This window comes from Sus scrofa, chromosome 6, assembly GCF_054392235.1.
Source record: "Sus scrofa isolate SSC_HxYL_T2T_F1_AM1 chromosome 6, Sscrofa_HxYL_maternal_Yorkshire_Landrace_v2.0, whole genome shotgun sequence".
NCBI classification, from domain to species: Eukaryota; Metazoa; Chordata; class Mammalia; order Artiodactyla; family Suidae; genus Sus; species Sus scrofa.
This window is the reverse complement of record NC_139388.1, coordinates 124,744,703-124,763,047: the sequence shown is the minus strand read 5'-3', so window position 1 is coordinate 124,763,047 and position 18,345 is coordinate 124,744,703. Positions and strand designations below refer to the sequence as shown.

Sequence of the window (18,345 nt, the reverse complement as noted above, 5' to 3'; positions counted from 1 at the left end):
TGGTGCAGGCCACCAGTGATGAAATCCAGGGAGCTCATGGATGACCAGATTCAGACCAGTGCCCTGTGGGATCTTTATTTTTTTTTTATTTTATTTTTTTTAGGGCCACACCTGCGGCACATGGGGGTTCTCAGGCTAGAGGGCAAATGGGAGCCACAGCTTCCAGCCTAGATCACAGCCACAGCAACGTGGAATCCCAGCCACGTCTGCGACCTACACCACAGCTCATGGCAATGCCGGATCCTTAACCCACTGAGCGAGGCCAGAGACTGGACCGGCATCCTCATGGATACTAGTAGGGTTCGCTTCTGCTGAGCCATAACAGGAACTCTCACACTGTAGTATCTTGAGTTCTACTCCAGACATAAGCACAGAGACCTTTAGTGGTAATTGGAGAGCCCTCAACTGCAGAGAGGGCTCATCTAGGGAGAGGATCCCTGGCAAGAGGAGGCACCAGGTGGGACATGGAGAGTGGATGTGGGGAAGCAATGCATCCTGGGGGAGAAGCAAGAGGTCCAGGGGCAAAGGTGCAGAAGAGCAAGAGCATGGCTTGCCCCCAGAACAAAGTCTTGAGTGAGACTTAGCTGCAGCCAAGGACAGTGAGGTGGGCCGCAGAGGTCACATCCAGAGGGCCTCGGCCTTATACCGAGAGATTCAGACGGAACCCCAAGGGCTATGCAGAACTAGCAAGGGAACTTTGTCAACCCCCTCTGGTGGGAAGCTAGAGGATGGATTAAGTTGGGGGTGACCAAAAAGTAGGCAGTGCCCATGACAGCTATTACAACTTTTCCAGAAGAAACAGCCTGAACCAAGGCAGATCCCAAACTCCAAGGCACTTCTAAGATGTGCAACATGAGGAAGCAATGGTGACTTGGGTTCACACCTGTAGCTGTGGGAAGAAATGATGACCCGCCTCCAGAAACCTCACTGAGGAGGGGTCTGCTTTGGGAAAAAGATGAGGGCATAGTGGAACAAGTTTACAGATGGGATGAGAACGTGCAGGTGGCACGGATTGTGGGCCTGCCCATGAAGGGCACAGGACAGCCACTCTGGCTAGAACGGTCCTTGACAGAAAATTTTTAAGGATGTGAAGGACATGGGAACTATGGCCTCCACTCTAGGGTCTAAAATCAAGACAGAAAGAACAAGGAACCTAAGCAGACACAAGCTCAGGGCAAATGCCATCTTCTCCACAAATCCTCCTTCTGCTCCTCCTGACCCTGCCCAGGCACAGCGGCCTCGCCCTCCACCCCTGGCTCTCTGTTTCTCTTCCCTGCAGTCTCCTGTGCGTGACAGTTTGGAGTCTGTCGGCACACCTGTCCTAGCCCTGTTCACTAAGCTCGTGACTTGCCCAGGGGAAAAGAAGAGGGAAGGCTTAGGAGAGAGGGACAGACAGAACCCCACAGAGACGCTTGCGCACGTGTGCAAGGGGGCATGTCCCCAGCAAAACCCTGGAAACGAACCCCTCTGTCCGCCAGTAGAAGGAACGAGGCAACTGGGAACTGCCTCCATCATGCCCACACCTCTCCTGCTCTAAGCAAGCTATGGTATGATACACACAGCCTGATAATATGCATATAAAATTAACAGAAAAGAATATCACACACTGTGGATGAACGGTCACCATCAGTATGTAAACGTGCATCTGTGTGATTAACACTGGGTGGGACATTCAGTAGAGAGGGACCCTGGGATGCAGTGGGAAGAGGATAAGTGATATTGAAGGGAACACAAGACTTCAATTATATCTGTAGTAGGTTTTCTTTTTTTTTTTTTTTTTTTGACCTGAAGTAAATATGGAAAATTATGGTGAGTGGATAAAGTTTTCTTTACTTCTTATTATGCTTGAAACATTTGATATGGTAAAATAGTCTCAACTGATATTTTGGCTGAATTTACATTGTACTCTAAAGAGACTTTGCTTTTGGTAACCAGCGAATGGTATAAACTCGTCTGCATCTAATTCCACAAGCAACACAGAAACAGGACCTAAGAGTATTTTTGTCTTCTTCTTTTACCTGAAATATCTGCTTCAAGGAGAAAAGGGCCCTTCTTAAATCTCGTCCAGTGGAGTTGTACAGTTTTTCTGAAATAAAGAATACAACATATAAAATTAATTACACTGACTCAACAGATGGTAAAAGCACAGAGAGGATGTGAACAATTACAGAATTTCCACTGGAAAGGTGAGTGAAACCAATTCAGTTCATTCGGGATATAGACCTCACCCCCAAGAGTGCAAAGAACAGCCCAGGCTGTGACAGGAGACACGCAGAGGGGGTTGTGAGCTGTGGGACAGGTGCCCAGATCTGCACCCTCAGGCCTCAGCCTCCCCCACTCCAGAGCTCTATTTCCACCTGTTTACAGTCTATGACACTTCAGAGCCAACTATATCCAGAAGATGAACACAGCCAAAATGGAACTCCTCCTACCACCTCCCTCCTCCCTTGCGTCACAGCCCCGGCGCCACCATGCTTTCTGCAGCTGGGCTCAGAGAGCTTCAAGTTGCCTCCTTTTCCCTGGGATCAAATGGTCCTTTTGAGAGACCCCGGGGCAGCATGGTGTCTCTAAGGATGGATTGTCTCTCTTGGCAATGGCCCTTCAGGAAGAAACCCAGCCTTGGCTTTGCCTGCACCTGGGCTCTCATTCATGTGACATGGGTTCAAGGGTGAGTCCCGGCCTGGAGCAAGGTAGATGGAAGGTATCCTGAGGCTCAACACTTAGGCAGACTTCTACCACCAGGTCTCATTTAATGTATTAGTTAGGACAGGCCTTGTGCCAAAGGAGGAGCGCTTGACCTAGAGCCCACCCTCCAGAGGTCACAGTGCAAGAGGAGTGGCAGGTGAGTATGCCACAATTCCTAGCTGCTCAGTGGGGCAGCAAGACAATGCGCTGAAGGCACACAGAACGGAAGGGAGCATCCAGTTCCTTGCGTGTATGCAGGATTCCCAGGAGCATGGACACCACTCAGTTTCCCAGAACCCAAGCTTGGCCCTGACCCAGGTGGCTCGGTTACCAACGGCTGGCTTCCTAACACCGCCTGCCAGACCACCCCCATGTAAATCACCTAACACACATTTACTGAGCACCTGTCAGGCACTGTTCTCAGCACTAAGGATACAGTGGTGAAGCGTGAACCTCATCAGATGGCCTGCATTTCAAACCTAGTGTCACCACCTCTAGCTGTGTGACCTCAGGCAGAGTACTCTACCTCTCTGAGTCTTGGAGTCCTCATCTGTCAAACCAGAACAGCTAATCATAGATTTAGAGGAAAATGGTTTTGTGTTAAATCAAGCACTGATACAATGGGGTGGAATGCCAAATTATTTAAAATATGTAGAATAATAGAGCTGAAAGCAATGTTACACTTGCGGCCGGCAACCCTGGGCCTCAATGACAACCTATGGGGGGGACCAGGGGAGGGGTATGGGGCAGAGCCACATGCTCCTCTTGTGCGAGGGGCAGGGACTTGTGTGGAAGGAGGTGGAACACACAGCTAAAAGATTTGGCGGATGTCTGCTAGTAAGAAGGAAATGCCCGCTTTGCACTGTGGCTCTGGAAGTGAACAGGCTCCCATCTGTGAGGCTTAAAATGACAGATGTTGGGCAAGGCTCAGCCTATGATGGCGGTACCTTCCTCAAAGGCCTCCCTATGAATGTCTTGTCCACGTCCCCTCTTCCCATCCACCCTCCAGACTACGGCCAGAAGGGCTGGATGAAAATGACCATTGGACAACATCGCTGCCCCTATTTAAATCCCTCCGTGGCTGCCCACTGCACTGGGCAGGAAATCCAAAATCCTTCACGTGGCCTGATCATCAAGCCCTTGGTCGTGCAGCCTTGGCCCTCCTCCCTTGCTGTGTCACAGACCAAGAGCCCTGGCTCCTCGGCAGACCAGGCTCCTTCAGACCCACAACCTACACACGCAGCTTAAGGGGCAGAGGCAGGATTCTGTGGGGCTGGGGTTGGGGATGGCATCTGACCCTAAGGCCTCCAATTTGTTTGCCCACCATGGAATCCGCTACCTCTAAGGATGATATGCAGTCCATAGTCACTTGTTGATTACGAAGAATTTCAATTAAGAATGAACCTCTTGCCTTCCTGAACTTAAAGAGCCAGGAAGACTCCAAAAAAATCAGCCATCCCCAAACCAAATGTCTAATTCATCACAGACCCTAAGAAACAAGGCCTGAAAACCTGCATCTGACCTCTAAAGTATCTGCATGGCCCTGAAAGACAGGAGTAATAAAATGAACTGTGTCACACTTGCAGGGGAACCCACATTCCAGGGGTGATCACTTCTTCCTCTAGTTCCTACAGCTAATATCTCAGAATCCTCGAATCCCAGAGAAATAAGCTTGGGGTTTTTGTTTGTTTTTGTTGTTGCTTTTTTTTTTTTTTTTTTTTTAACAACTATGCCTGCGGCATATGGAAGTTCCCAGGCTAGGGGTCAAATCTGAGCTGCCGCTGCTGGCTACATCACAGCCACAACAACACCGGATCCAAACCACATCTGGGACTTACACCGCAGCTTACGGCAATGCCAGATCCTTAACCTTCTGAGCGAGGCCCAGGATCGAACCTGCATCCTCACAGACACTACGTTGGGTTCTTAACTCACTGAGCCACAACGGGGACTCCTAGGCTTGGCTTTTGCCTATACCACTTCTAGTAAGAAAAAGCTCTCAGATGCAAGCATGGGACTCCATACACCCTGAAGAGCAGGGGCAGATTTAGCTTCCTCAGGAAGAGCATCAGTAGAGGAGGGTCCATTCCATGTACCTCTGTGTAAGGTAATAAGGCTTATGTTAGACTGTCTTGCTTATATACCACCCGATGACAGGCAGAAACATGTCTCAAACAGACTCGCAATAGCCCAGTTTGAGTCTCCGTTAGTTACTAGGGATCTGTCATGGCTTCTAATTCATGTGAATGAGGATTACGGTCTGTGGCGTTCTGACAAGGTTTTAGTACTTGGTGCTATAATCCAAATAAGGAGTTTTTAAACTAGGGATTAAGGATTAATAGAAAAAACTTCAGCTGAGCATGACAACGTCTTGTTGAGGATTTTTACATCCACATTCATGAGGAACATGACCCAATGGTTTTCATTTCTTAGAATGTTGTTGACACTGAGGCAGCACGCATCTCATGAGTCAGGCGTGCTCCCTCCTCTTCTACTTTCAGAACATGTTTGTACAGACTGACAGTATTTACTCCTTAAATGTTCAGCAGAATTCTCCAGCGAAGCCACCTGTGCCTAGAGTTCTCTTTAGCAAAAGGTTTTTAACTATGGATTCGATTAACGTAGGGCTATTCTAAAGATTCATTTCTTCTTGAGTGAGCTTTGGTCATTTGAGTCTTTCGGCAAAGTTCTCCCTTTCATCTAAGTTGCTACATGTGTGGACGTAAGGTTGTTCCTAACACTCCTTTACCACCCTTTCATGGGCAATCTCTTCTCTGTTGTCCCTGACATTGGCAATCTTTTCTCTTTCTTGCTTGGTCCGTCAGGCTAGAGCTGTATCAATTTTATTGATCTTTTCAAAGAATCAGATTTTGATTTCATTCCTTTTTTTCATTGCTTTTCTGATTTCTACTTCATTGATTATGTTCTCCTATCTGCTTGCTTTGGGCTTAATTTTTTTTCTTTTTTTCTAGTTTCTCATGGTGGAAACAACTGATTTGAGACTTTTCTTCTTATCAAATGTAAGTATTCGAGGAGTTCCTATCATGGCTCAGTGGAAGCGAATCTGACTAGTATCCATGAGGATAGAGGTCAATCCCTGGCCTTGCTCAGGGGGTTAAGGATCTGGCTGGCTGTGAGCTGTGGTGTAGGTTGCAGGCCGCTCAGATCTGGTGTGGCTGTGGCTGTGGCTGTGGCTGGCAGTTGCAGCTCCAATTTGACCCTTAGGCTGGGAACTTGCATATGCTGCAGGTGCAGCCCTAAAAAAGACAAATACATATATATATACATATATATAAATGTGTGTGTGTGTGTGTTGAGTTAGGGTTAGGGTTTATATTTATATATATATATATATATATATGGTTAGGGTGTATATATATATTCAATGCTATAAATTTCTCCCTAAGCACTATTTTAGCTGCATTCTGCAAATTTAGATAGGTTGTGTTTTTATTTTCCTTTGATTCAAAATTGAATGAATGTTGACTATTTCATTCAGTTCAAAAGAGAATCATTTAAAAATGGCTTTAGAAATGCAGACAAAGGGGGGGGATAACTTAATCCTGTGGGATTTTTTTGGTCTTGTTGTTAACCTGATGGCCCAGAATATGGTCTATCTTGATGACTGCCTCATGGGTACAAGAAAAGAATGTGTATTCTGCTGTTATTGGGTGAGCCGTTCCACAAGTATTCACTCGATCAAGTTGAATGAGAGTGCTGTTCAGGTCTTCTTTTCTTACCACGTTTCTGTTTATCTGTTCAATACTGTACTGTGAAAGGAGTACTGCAATATCTAACAATTATATTAGACTTGTCTATTTCTCCTTGCAGCTTCAAGTTTTTGTTTTCAGGTCCTTTGAGGTTCCGTTATTAGGCACACTCACAGTTAAGACTGCCATGGCTTTTAGGTTGATTGACTTTTTGTCATTATGCAACGTCTCTCTTCATCGCTGGCAATATTCCTTTTTAAAGTCTAATTTTCTAATAGCACTATGGTTAGTCAGTGTTTGCATGGTATATCTTTCCCCATCCTTTTTTTTTTAACTTGTCTTTGTAGAGTTTCTTGTACGTACAGTTGCAACTTGTTTTTATCCCATCTATCTTTTAATTGGTATGTGTTCTCTGTATTTTTAACCTCTAGGACATCACAGATGACTCCTCTGTGGCACTTAGAACAGAAGACCTCAGGGAGGCCTCACCCTTTGCTGAGAAACATCCTTGTACAAATGCCAAAGATATCTTTGAGTGGTGCCAGAAATCTCTCCCCCTCCCTTTTGTGCCAAGTATCTTAATTAAAACAAACAACAATTTCTATTCTAGGAATAAGTACTTTTCATTCCAATTGTCTTTACCTTGGAAAAAAATTGGTTATACATTTTATTCAAATAATTGTCTACTCCAAATAAAGCTAAATAAAAACAGAGTACAGTTTCCAAATAATAACTCTCACTTTAATGGGAGAAAATTATCATTACAGACTTCAGAGAGTGAGTTACGAGTTTTAATGTAGTTTGGTTTTCTTAATATCAAAGCTCAAAAGATCAGCTAACCTATATATGAATATTATGTATATTGGCTGAAATGTCCTTAAAAATACTTGGCTTTTTAATTCCATAAGCTCTAAAGCACTAGGTGAGGTCTAGATCAGAAATCCTTCCATCTGGCATCTGCTAAGTTGTAGCTTTTTTTTTTTTTTTTTAACATTTCATAAGAGTGACTGGCTGTGAAGTTTCACCTTTATGGCCAAGACGCCCTCTCCCAAAGTACTGCAAACCTTTCCTTCTTCTATGAAATAAACCTTTCAATAAATGTCATGACTGGGTCCCCATATCATAGAAAAACAACTAGAATCATCACCATTGTGGTTGAAATTAAAATGACCAAATACTCATTCAAAGAAATATGATGCTAGAGTATTGCTTTTCCAGAAAAAGCAATTGATATTACCTTTAAAAAAAAAACAAAAAAAAACATTGTGGTGTTAAAAGAAATCACAGAACTTAATTAAAACTCAAAATTGCCATCTATTTAAAAAACAAAGCAAAACACAATAGTACCAAAAAGCCTCTATGCCCTACTGAACTTGTTCTGTTGACTTTTAACATACGTTTAGGAGACACTGCTGTTTACCTAGAGGTTAGGAAGGATTAGGGACCAAGGGTGTTTGTAAATGACACATAATTCGTCATTTTATGAGAGTTACAGTTCCTGCTGGTAGAAGGGGAGCCAGCAGATGTTTAACCACGTCAGCGATCACGCTCAAACCAAAGACTGCCTCATAAACCTTTGATCGGCTTAAGAGGGGCCTACACAGGCCAAAGGAGAAGCACTCCTTCCCACAGGCCAGGTTCTGGGCTTCCTCACGGCTGGGCTGGCCACACCACAGGCGCTGTGGTCTGGAGTTTTAACCGCTGGGGGACACTCAGAGTTCAAGGAACTAGGCGTTCCATTTATGTCGCATCCAGGCCTCACCATGGCTGTGCTGTCTTCCTCTTTAGCTTAGTCTAGAGTGTGAAGGGTTCACCTAGAAACAGAGCATGGCTGCCAGGTCCCAAGGGTATGCTTGATGTCAGTCCTGGAAGCCAGCCCTGTTGAACACCAATCACTCCTTCTTTGGAAGCAGTCTGTCTATGCAGAATTCAGGTGCAATTTCCAGTCCTGGGTTATGTGGTGATTCCAAGGCTTCCTCAATGCAGGTGACCTTGTTATGCCCTTGTTCTGCCATTAGTGCCTGCAGGCTCTGCTCTCTCTATGTGGGTCTTGCACGTGTGGCTCTGGGTCTGTGTTTGTGGGTGCAGATGCGCCCTTGGCTTCAGCCTATGGACGGTGGAGCCGAGCCTGGAGGTCCTCTGACCCTTCAACTATATGCGAGACACTGTGTAAGTTATCCCAGTGCGTCCCGGGTTCCAAGGGAGGGAATTCCAGGTGTGCACACTGGCTGAAAATCAGGCAGTGCAGAAGAAAAAAAGACCCCAAAAGCTGAGCGGGGGGAGGGACCCAGGGCCCACCCTAAGCTGGCAAGAGGGCAGCCCCAGAGGCTCCACCTGTATGTGAATTTCACACTTCTCCCAAGACCTCAGAGGTGCTCCCTTCTCCTCCTTGTCCTCCTCTCAGATGTGAACACATGCTGATGAGGGTGGTACAGCCCTTCCTGGGCAGCGGGTGGGGCGGATGCAAGGGAAAAGACCTGCACTGCGACTTGGCTTGAGAGCCCTCAATCAGAGCACCAGGGAAAAGGGTGCATTAGGGGACTAAGTAGTGAAAGGTGGGACCCTTCCTGGCAAACATCAAAAGAGTACAATAGGAGTTCCTGTTGTGGCACAGCAGAAACAAATCTGACTAGGATCCATGAGGTTGCGGGTTCGATCCCTGGCCCCACTCAGTGGGTTAAGGATCCAGCATTGCCATGAGCTGTGGTGTGGGTCACAGAAGCAGCTTGGATCTGGCATTGCTGTGGCTGAGGCATAGGCTGGCAGTTACAGCTCCAATTAGACTCCTCACCTGGGAACCTCCATGTGCTACGGGTGCGGCCCTAAAAAGACAAAAGACCAAAAAAAAAAAAAAAAAGCACAACGGTAAAAGTCAAAGCAGAAGCCTCACGTGTAAAACACAGGGCTGCTATCAGGGTGCATTCCCAAAGGCTTCTCAAGCTTTGAAGCTGCCAAGCAGGAAGTGTGCAAAGAAGGCCCCTCCCACCAGCACAGCCTCAGGGTGGCCTGTCACTCTCCAGAGCTTAAGCTGCAGAAGGTCCTAGGGAAAAGGCAGTACTAGTAGCAGCAGCTGGAGAGAAGCTGTGGGTGGGGGCAATTAGAAACCATTATTTTTAAGTCAAACACAAGCCTGTGTCTGGCCAGCAAATAAACGTTCACATTTTTTCTCCCACCCCTTCTGCACCAAACCTGCCTGGGGTGCAGTCATCTGTGTGGCGTTAGCCTTTGAGTAAAGGACACTGAGTGGCCTGGAGGGGTGGGGAAAGGAGGGGTAATCAGAACATTACTTGTTAATGTCTGTATAACCCCTCCCATCTTTTCTCTCCAAGGTTCATGCTGTTTAAAATGAAATATGTCCCTTTAAGAAATGCAATCAGTGTATTACAGGCTAAACTAGCTTATAATAACCAGGAGTGGAGGGCAAATTCATTCAAGGCCACTGGGAACCATTCTTTAGGAAGGAAACCTGCATGGCTCACCAATCTCAGGGGGAAAAACACAGCCACAGATTCCCCACACTTCCTACTCAGTCACAGCACAATGAAGAAAACCTCAGCATGGGGGTGGGGGTGGGAGGACCAGAACAGGAGAAGGCACCAGTGAAGAAAAATAGAACTTACATCAATGGAAGAAAATGGAGGGGAAGAACCAAAGGCATCTATGGGGGTGTCTGGGGAAGTGGGCGAGTGAAAGATACATCTCAAATGCCATAAAAAAAAAATCCCTGACTTGAATAGTGATAGCACACCCTTCTCGCAGCAAGAAGCAAACTCAATAACCAACCGCTCCACGGGGAGGTGGGACCAAGACCCAGGGGAGACTGTCTGCACAGGGAGACTGTCCCTTTCCTTCTATTTTTGGGCAGCTACGAAAGACAGCATATGTAGAGAGGAGACTTATCCATCCACAAAATGCCATGCCTACATCTGAAAATCCATCTGCAGCAGCTCCAGAGAATCCAACCAATCTGATTTTTCAGATGCAGCAAAGGAGAAAGGAGATCCTGCTGTGCCTGGGTGGACAGTAGCATTTGGTTGGCAGCCTCCCCCTCCCCCCGCCACTTGGAACCGGGGAAGAACAACTCTATGAAATGTGACAAAAGACAGCCTGCAGAAGGCCGGTGGCCCAGCCGGGGTTATGGTCCTCACCCCATCCTCACTGCCGGGAAGCCCACAGCCCAAGGGACTGTCAGCACGGAGCGAGTCCAAATAATTTGACCTGAGAAACTCTTCCCATGAATACAAATGTGCCACATGATACACTGATGACCAGGAAGCAGAACCCATTTCAACCCGAAACTGTTACTGTTACATGTTGATCTTCCAAAGACAAAAAAAGGGGGGAAGGGCGCACAGTAGCCACTTCACTTTTCAGTGAAAAACCTGCTGGGTCAGACCTTGGAAAGCATTTTTTCCGGTGACTTTAAGCTTTTTGGAGTAGCAGAATCATGTGAAAGACATTCACAAGTCATAAAAAGAAGTTCAGACACAAAAAAGGTCACTACACTTTCTGAGAGTACCTCAGTACCTCAAAGCTTCCTATGGGCCTTCAATGAGGTCTTCCTCTGGACCAAGAAGTAAGGAGTCCTTGATCCAATCCAATATTGTCACATCATAGGGGAAGGAACTAAGGCCAGAGAAGCGATGTCATCGCTGTCCGTGTGCTGGGTTGACAGGCTCTCAGAAGTTGGGGAGAGTCATGGAAAAAGCCTCGCAGAAACGGAAATGGCCATCTGTCCTGTTTATACAATAAAAATAAACTGGGCCACTGAAACCCAGTCACATCCTAACCATGACACCACGTTAATTCAGGGAGAAAACACACACATAAAAGCAACGGCTCCCATTCTGGGGGGCTGACCGGGACAAGTGCCAGAGGTGACGATGGTGAGTCGGGATGCATGAGGGCCCCCCAGTTAAAGAGGGACAGCTCCCTCAGCCTGAGGGTGGAGAGGCTAAATGTGAGTGATGAAGCAGGACTGCTTAAAATGACCTTATTTAATCCCAAGTTTCCTTGCAGAGCGATGGCCCTTTTACATACTTGTAACCTCCTCCTCTTCCAACAACCCTTTATTGATCATCTACTAAGCAAGGATGAGGCTGAGCACTTGGGTGACGGAAGTAAATGAAGAGAGTCTCAGGCACAAGAGCTGATGGCCGACTGGGGAGGATAGACATGTCAGCAAGTAGTGCCCCTGCCTTGAAACGGACCCCCTGCGACGGCCGAGTGTCAGCCTTGACTCTTTGGGAAATGATCTAGGGCCTCTCTCCAGCTTTTGTGCTCTGGTCTGGTGCAGAGTTTCCCTGCTTCTGTCACTTCTCCCCTTCCTGGGTTCCAGGTTACCCCCTCCTGGAGCCACCCCTTGCACCTTCCCAAACCCTCTCTGTGAATTCCTAGTATCCACCCAAACTACAAGACTTGTCATCTGGGGCTGGAATGAGTTCTAATGATGGTGTGGTCTTTCGACTCTTAAGAATCAGCCAACGTCCTTAGTTCTTCAGTGTTTGTTTAAATATTCCCACCACTAATGATTCTTTTGCAAGTCCACCCCCTCACTAAACTGTGAGCTCCTTGATGTCAGGACCCATGAATAACTCACCTGTATAGCCCCAGGACCTAATACCTCAATAAATGATTAACTAACCCAGCTAACTATGGAGGCTGGAAAAAAGAACCTGGGAGAACACTTAGCATCCAGACTCCTAATACCTGCAGCCTCTGGCCTGGTTGTAGCATTACCAGGTAGCCAAATATAAGAACAGGCTAGAGTCTTGCCTGCTGTGAAAGGGTCCAGCCCCCAAAGACACAGCCTTACCCTGCCATGTCCCTGTGGTCACACTGCCTAAGAAGATGCAAAAAGCATATCCACAATCACAACTGCCAAAACTCGGAAGCCACCTTGGTGTCCTTCAATGGATGAATAAGCAAAATGTGACACATGAGACAGAGGAATGTTATTCAGCGATATAAAGAAATGAACTATCAAGTCACAAAAAGACATGGAGGAAACTTAAACATGTGTTACTAAGTAAAAGAAGCCAGGAGTTCCTATCCGGGTGCAGCGGAAACAAATCCGACAAGGAACCATGAGGTTGCAGGTTCAATCCCTGGCCTCACTCAGTGGGTTAAGGATCTGTGTTGCCACGACCTGTTGTGTAGGTCACAGACGCGGCTCAGATCTGGCGTTGCTGTGGCACTGGGTTGCTGTGGCTGTGGCGTAGGCCTGCAGCAACAGCTCTAGACTCCTAGCCTGGGAACCTCCATATGCCACAGGTGTGACCCTAAAAAGACAAAAAAAAAGAAAAAAAAGAAAAAGAAAGAAGCCAATCTGAAAAGGCTGCATACTGTATGATGCCCAATGTGACAGTATGACAGTCTGGAAAAGGCAATACCACGGAAACAATAAAAAAGATCAGTGGCCAGGAGCTCGGAGGGCAAGAGAGAAGAATGAATCAGTGGAGCCTTGGGGTTATTTGATGCATTGCAACTATTCTACCTGATACTATAATGGTCAATACATATCATTCTATTTGTCCAAACCCACAGAACGTACAACCCAAAAAAATGAACCCTAAGGTAAACTCCAAACTCTAGTTAATAAAAATGCATCAATATTTTTTCATCAACTATAACAGTGTACCACATTCATACAAGATACTGATAACGGGAAACTGGGGGACACTGGAGGGCATATGGGAACTCTGTACTTTTTGCTTAATTTTTTCAGTAAAATTAGAACTTCTCCCCCTCAAAAAAAATAATATCTACTAAAAAAATCATAACCGGGAGTTCCCATTGTGGCTCAGAGAGTTAAGAACCCAACTAGCATCCATGAGGACAGGGGTTCAATCCCTGGCCTCACTCAGTGGGTTAAGGATCCGGCATTGCCGTGAGCTATGGTGTAAGCTGCAGAATGGCTTGGACCCCATGTGGCTGTGGCGGAGGCCTGTAGCTTCGGCAGAGGCCCAAACCTGCAGCTCCAATTTGACCCCCAGGCCTGGGAACCTCCACATACCGCAGCTGTCTCCTAAAAAGACGAAACAAACAGACAAAATCATAACCAAAGTGAGCCCATCAGAAGTGAAAGACCATGAGCCTGAAGAAAGGCACCTGAAGGGTGCTGCTCTTGAGGACCCCTCTGTGCACATGCAGCCCCAGGTCTGAGACTCAGCATATTCTGCCACAAAGCATTACTGATCTTTCCACCTGCACTTGTGTGATCTCCCTGCACCGGAACCACCTCTCACCCACGTGGGTTGCCCTCAGCCCTTGGCATGGGGTCAGGACTCAGTATGCATGGCTAATGAACAGGTATACATGTTCCACTGCCTGAGGCCAGGGATCTTTTGACCTTGGATCCCTAAAAGAGAGTCCATGAATGAGTTTCGGGCATTCTGTGCACATGTGTTTAGCCCGAGTTCATAGCCTGACTTCTGAAGGGCAGGGGGGCAGAAAAATTTTAGGACCCTGGACATCCCAGGACACTTCTCTGTAGCCCTCAGGTAGCCCTTGGCAGCCAATTCTGACTCCTTCCTTTTGTTCTTCCTTCGAACAATCACTGGCCACTTACTCTGTTCTGAGGGTTGTGTCAGGCAGGGGAGCAAGAAATTTGCACAAGGTACAGCCCAGCTTCCTGAAGCTCAGAGTCAGTGGGAAGATGATGTGTCAACGGAAGGCAGCGGGGCTGCAGGCACTGCGCTAGGGAGGATGCAGGAGGTCCCCCCTGCAAGCAGCAAGCAGTCTCTGAGGAGCTGTGGACCAAAAAGCTGCCCCAGACTTGAAATTCAATTATGTGCACAGCTGCTCATCTGTCATCAGCACCCTGCCAAGCCCACCCAGCTCCAAGCTCTTTCCAGTTGTGACAGGGGGATCCCGGCCACCACCCTCCTCATCTTCATTAAGGAAGGCAAAACAGGCAGAAACTCGCACCTCCACCTCCGGCTCTGAGTTCCTTCATAGGAAATGATTTTTCCCTCTGAATCAAGGCAGCTGGCCAGCTTTGGGCCCCAGGGAAGGGTACTTCAGCCTGATCCCATCTCTGTTTGGACAACGGTATCCCATCTCAGAGACAAAAAGGTTGGAGTCAGCTAGTGCAAGTCACTTAATGAATTAGAATTCTGTTTAAAACAGGCTTTCAGAGTTCCCGTTGTAGCTCAGCAGATTAAGAATCTGACTCGTATCCATGAGGTTGCAGGTTCGATCCCTGGCCTCACTCAGTGGATTAAAGATCTGGCATTGACTCAAACTATGGCATGGGTCGCACATGAGGCTCATCTTGCGTGGCTGTGGCTGTGGTAGAGGCTGGCAGCTGTAGCTCTGATTAGACCCCTAGCCTGGGAACTTCCATATACCACAGGTGTAGCTCTAAAAAAAGAAAAACAAAACAAAAAACCATGCTTTCGCCCCACCCCCACCTCGCCACAATCAAAGAATGGTAGAGTGAGATGGATCCTCAGAGACCCTCCAGCCTTTGCCGCTCTGCTCACTCAGCCCACAAGACCCTGCTGTGTGCTCAGTGGGTCTGCCCTCTAAAAAGGCCACTGACCCTGGTAATCAGGTCATTAGCAACTGAATAGCAGCCAAAGCACCCTGTGGCAACCAGGGGTAAGATAATCAGGGGATGGGGACCTTTCACTCCAGAACTCCTCCCCTGCCTCCATCTCCACCCAGCTCCCCTGCAAAGGCCTGGTCCTGCCCTCAGCCTTCTCCCTCTCCTCCTCGCATTCTCATCCTTTGCTCTCTTCTTCCCAGAGTAGGAATCTGGAGAAACTCAAAACAGTTACTTATTTGTGGGTTTTTCTCATTCCTTTTCTTTGTTTTAGAATTAGGTTGAAATGTTTAGATGTATTTTTTTTTTTCCAAAATGACATGTATTTCTCTATCTGGTACTGTTTTAACAACAGCAAAGAGACTGCACTGCCGAGTGGTTTTGCTTGAGTGTGGGGTGTTTCTCCCCTGAGAGGGTCACAGCACAATGGCCATCACTGCTGGTCCTCGGCCCCTCTCACCCCCACTGGCAGAGCACAGAGGGAAGAGAGGTTTCCAGATCAAACGAGTCCATTCTCTCTCTCTCTCTTCCAGAAGCATCCAGAATCCCTGGTGGTGTCTACAGGGGACCTGGTCCAGCAAGTAGGAGGCCCAAATCTGCTTTGCTCTCCAGGGGAAAAAAATTTAGGAGAAGAGACCACCCCAGTACAATGGCTCCCAAACTACATACCCCAAAGCCAACCAGCCCGTGATGATGACATGCATCAAAACTACTCACCCTCTTACCCAGCCTCTTAGGCAACCTCTTACTCAACGATTCAACCTCTTATGACCACAGCCAAGACTGTCCTAGTCTTGGCCTCAGTGAAGTACCCCATTATCGCCCGCCTCAGTTCACAGAACCTGCCACCAGTGGCCCTCCTCTCCTGCCCACGTTGGGGACACTGTACCCACGTCGCCTGCCCTCTCCTGCACTCCCAGCTGCCAGGTTCCTTGCCCTGCACCGGGCACTGCTCTGGCTGGCACATGGCCTTCTGCACCATCTACCATGGCCTTGGACCCTACCACCAGCCACACTCCCAAGTCGATGTTTGCATTTCAGAAGCAATTCCTCTTTGTGCCTTGGTTTCCTTATCAGTAAAACAGAATGAAAAACATACACTCCACCACTCTGAAGTGGCGTGACAATGAACACAATAACATTGACAAAGCCCCTGGCATGCTCTAGTGTCCATCAAGATTAGCTTTCTTCTCTCGCTAGCGCCAAAGGCTTCAATGATATTTCTAAAAAATAGCCAAAAGCCCCTGCACTGAGTGTACAGTCAGGCCCTTCACTGTGAGCTTGGCAAGGCACCTCCTGTCATCTGTCAGGTACTTCTCACTGTGCTGAGAAGGTGGCCCGAGCTCAGACAGCCCCAGCTAGGCCGTCAGGGTGACTCTCTCAGGCAGGATTGATCACTCTGGGCCTCCTCCTTCCTGGGGTCAGTGGCTCTTGACAGGCAAAATGTTCACCATCCCTGCTCCAAACACTCTGAGAAAAAGAACTCAATGTCTAATCCTTGGACAGAAGATAAGGATCATTAGCTGGGGTCAAAAGGGAACAATTTGGCATCAATCATGTCACCAAGCAGAGATGGCAAAACCCAGTAGTTCACCTAACCCACCCCATGGGGCCAGTTTCCTCCTTTAAGTATTCTTCAAGATGGAAACAGCCATTCATCTATGGCGAGTTATCTTATAAGGCAAACAAAACTTCACCAGAGAAAAGCGTTTTAAAAAAAAATCACTGTTTTGACTGGAGTTTATTCACTAAGCAAGGGAGAGGGCAGAACCATGGTAAAAGAATGTAGTGTTGCATTTTTGCAATTAAGTGCAGCAATCCTTAATGCTGGCTTTGTCGTGGAGCAAATTCACTTCTGAATGGAAGGCTTCCACACATCAAAAGGACAAGCTGGGTCCCGACCCTCCCTGACCTCCTCACACCCCCTTCTGGGTTTTTTTTTCCAGGCTGTGCCAAGGTCCTGGCCCAAGCAGGGCAGAGCCAAGGGGGCCCCTCAGCCGTGCCAAGTGGTTGCAATGAAAACATCAGCTGGGCATGACTGCTCAAACCCTCAAGGGTAATGGCTGGACGAGCTCTACCCACTGGAGACCTCAGGAAACAAGGGAAGCAGCTTTGAGTTTCTGGCGAACTCCATCACAGGGAAGAGGACCAGAACACCTCGGGTAGGAAGCCTCGCGGCATCAGTGTTTCCAAACCTGATACTTAATCCGTATGTACTTCCGAATGAAGTTAGCTATTGGCCAAGTTGTAACTTCCTCCATGGAATAAAGGAGCTACGGAGTGACATTGTATTTGGTGGGGGGGGGGGAGGCTTGTGACTCTGAGCCACTAAGGGACAGTTCCTTCAGGGGGAAAGCCAAGCATCCAAGCCTCAAAGATGAACACAATACGCGGCACCCACGAGGAACCTGGAGTCTAACCGGAGAGAGAGACCCTGGATTCGTTCAGTCTAGGTAAACTCTGGGAAAATGAGCCAGTTGTTCAGGTTAATAAAGGCAGGCACAGCTTTCCAGGCTAAGCGGACAGGTGTGATAGACCCCAAGAAGCGAGGGAGTCTGGTGCTGGGGGGGTATTTTGCAGGCCTACAAGGCCAAGGGGAGGGGCCATGAGGTGGAGGCATCATTTGATTTCTCTGGCTTAGGCCAATTCCTAGAACAGTTGTCTTCATGCCCATGGCTGGCTGAGCAATGCTTTTCTGGTATTCACCCAACCAACATTATGTCACTACAACAGGTACCAGACTCAGGCTAAGCTGCAAGCTCACTCAGTGTGCACAGTGACCTGCCACGAAAGTGATGTTTGTCACCAGTTAAAACGCTCCAACAGCTCTCCCGCAGGCCCACTCATGCCTAGAAAGCCCACTTTTCAGATCTGGATACCTCTTATCTCCTTGCCAACCCTCCAGAAGAACAGCTCCACACAGGGGTCCACCTGGTTCTATTCAAAGCCCCAGGGGCAGCCCTGGATTTCCAAGGAGGCAGTGGGGAGTGAGGTCTGGGGAAAGCAACAGAGGAGACCGCCAGCCGTGAAGCACTCCATGGGCAGTTGCTCACCCTCGGAGCCTCCACCACCAAGTCACATTAGGGTCTGTGCAATACTAGGGTCTTTCAAAGAAAGTCACAACCACAGGCCACTAAGAAAGAAAGGCAAACAAAGGGACACGCCCTTTCAACACCGCAAAGCAATTGCCAAATCACCATGAACGGGGCAGGGCTATTGTCGTGGCTGGATTATTTCAGGCAGGGAGAGTAAACTTTTTTTTTAATTTTATTGGAGTAGAGTTTATTTACAATGTTGTGTTGGTTTCAGGTGTACAGCAGAGTGATAACCAGTGCCTGACAACAGTCAAGGCACGTAAGTGGGGAAGGGTGGGGGGGCTTAAAAAGTTCCTTTGCAAAAGGA

At 47.7% G+C, this 18,345-nt stretch overlaps 1 protein-coding gene across 30 annotated transcripts in view; it reads right to left on the bottom strand.

Annotated features, from left to right (window-relative positions):
• FHOD3 (formin homology 2 domain containing 3) overlaps positions 1-18,345 on the bottom strand; it is a 548,282-nt gene that overhangs the window by 313,911 nt on the left and 216,026 nt on the right. For all 30 annotated transcript variants that reach the window (XR_014807874.1, XR_014807875.1, XR_014807876.1 and 27 more), the window contains exon 4: positions 2,019-2,086. Coding sequence is in view for 27 of the 30 variants with exons in the window: in XM_021096273.2 (XP_020951932.2) it covers positions 2,019-2,086 (68 nt within the window). In the remaining 3 variants the exon portion in view is untranslated. The remainder of the gene's footprint in view (positions 1-2,018; positions 2,087-18,345) is intronic.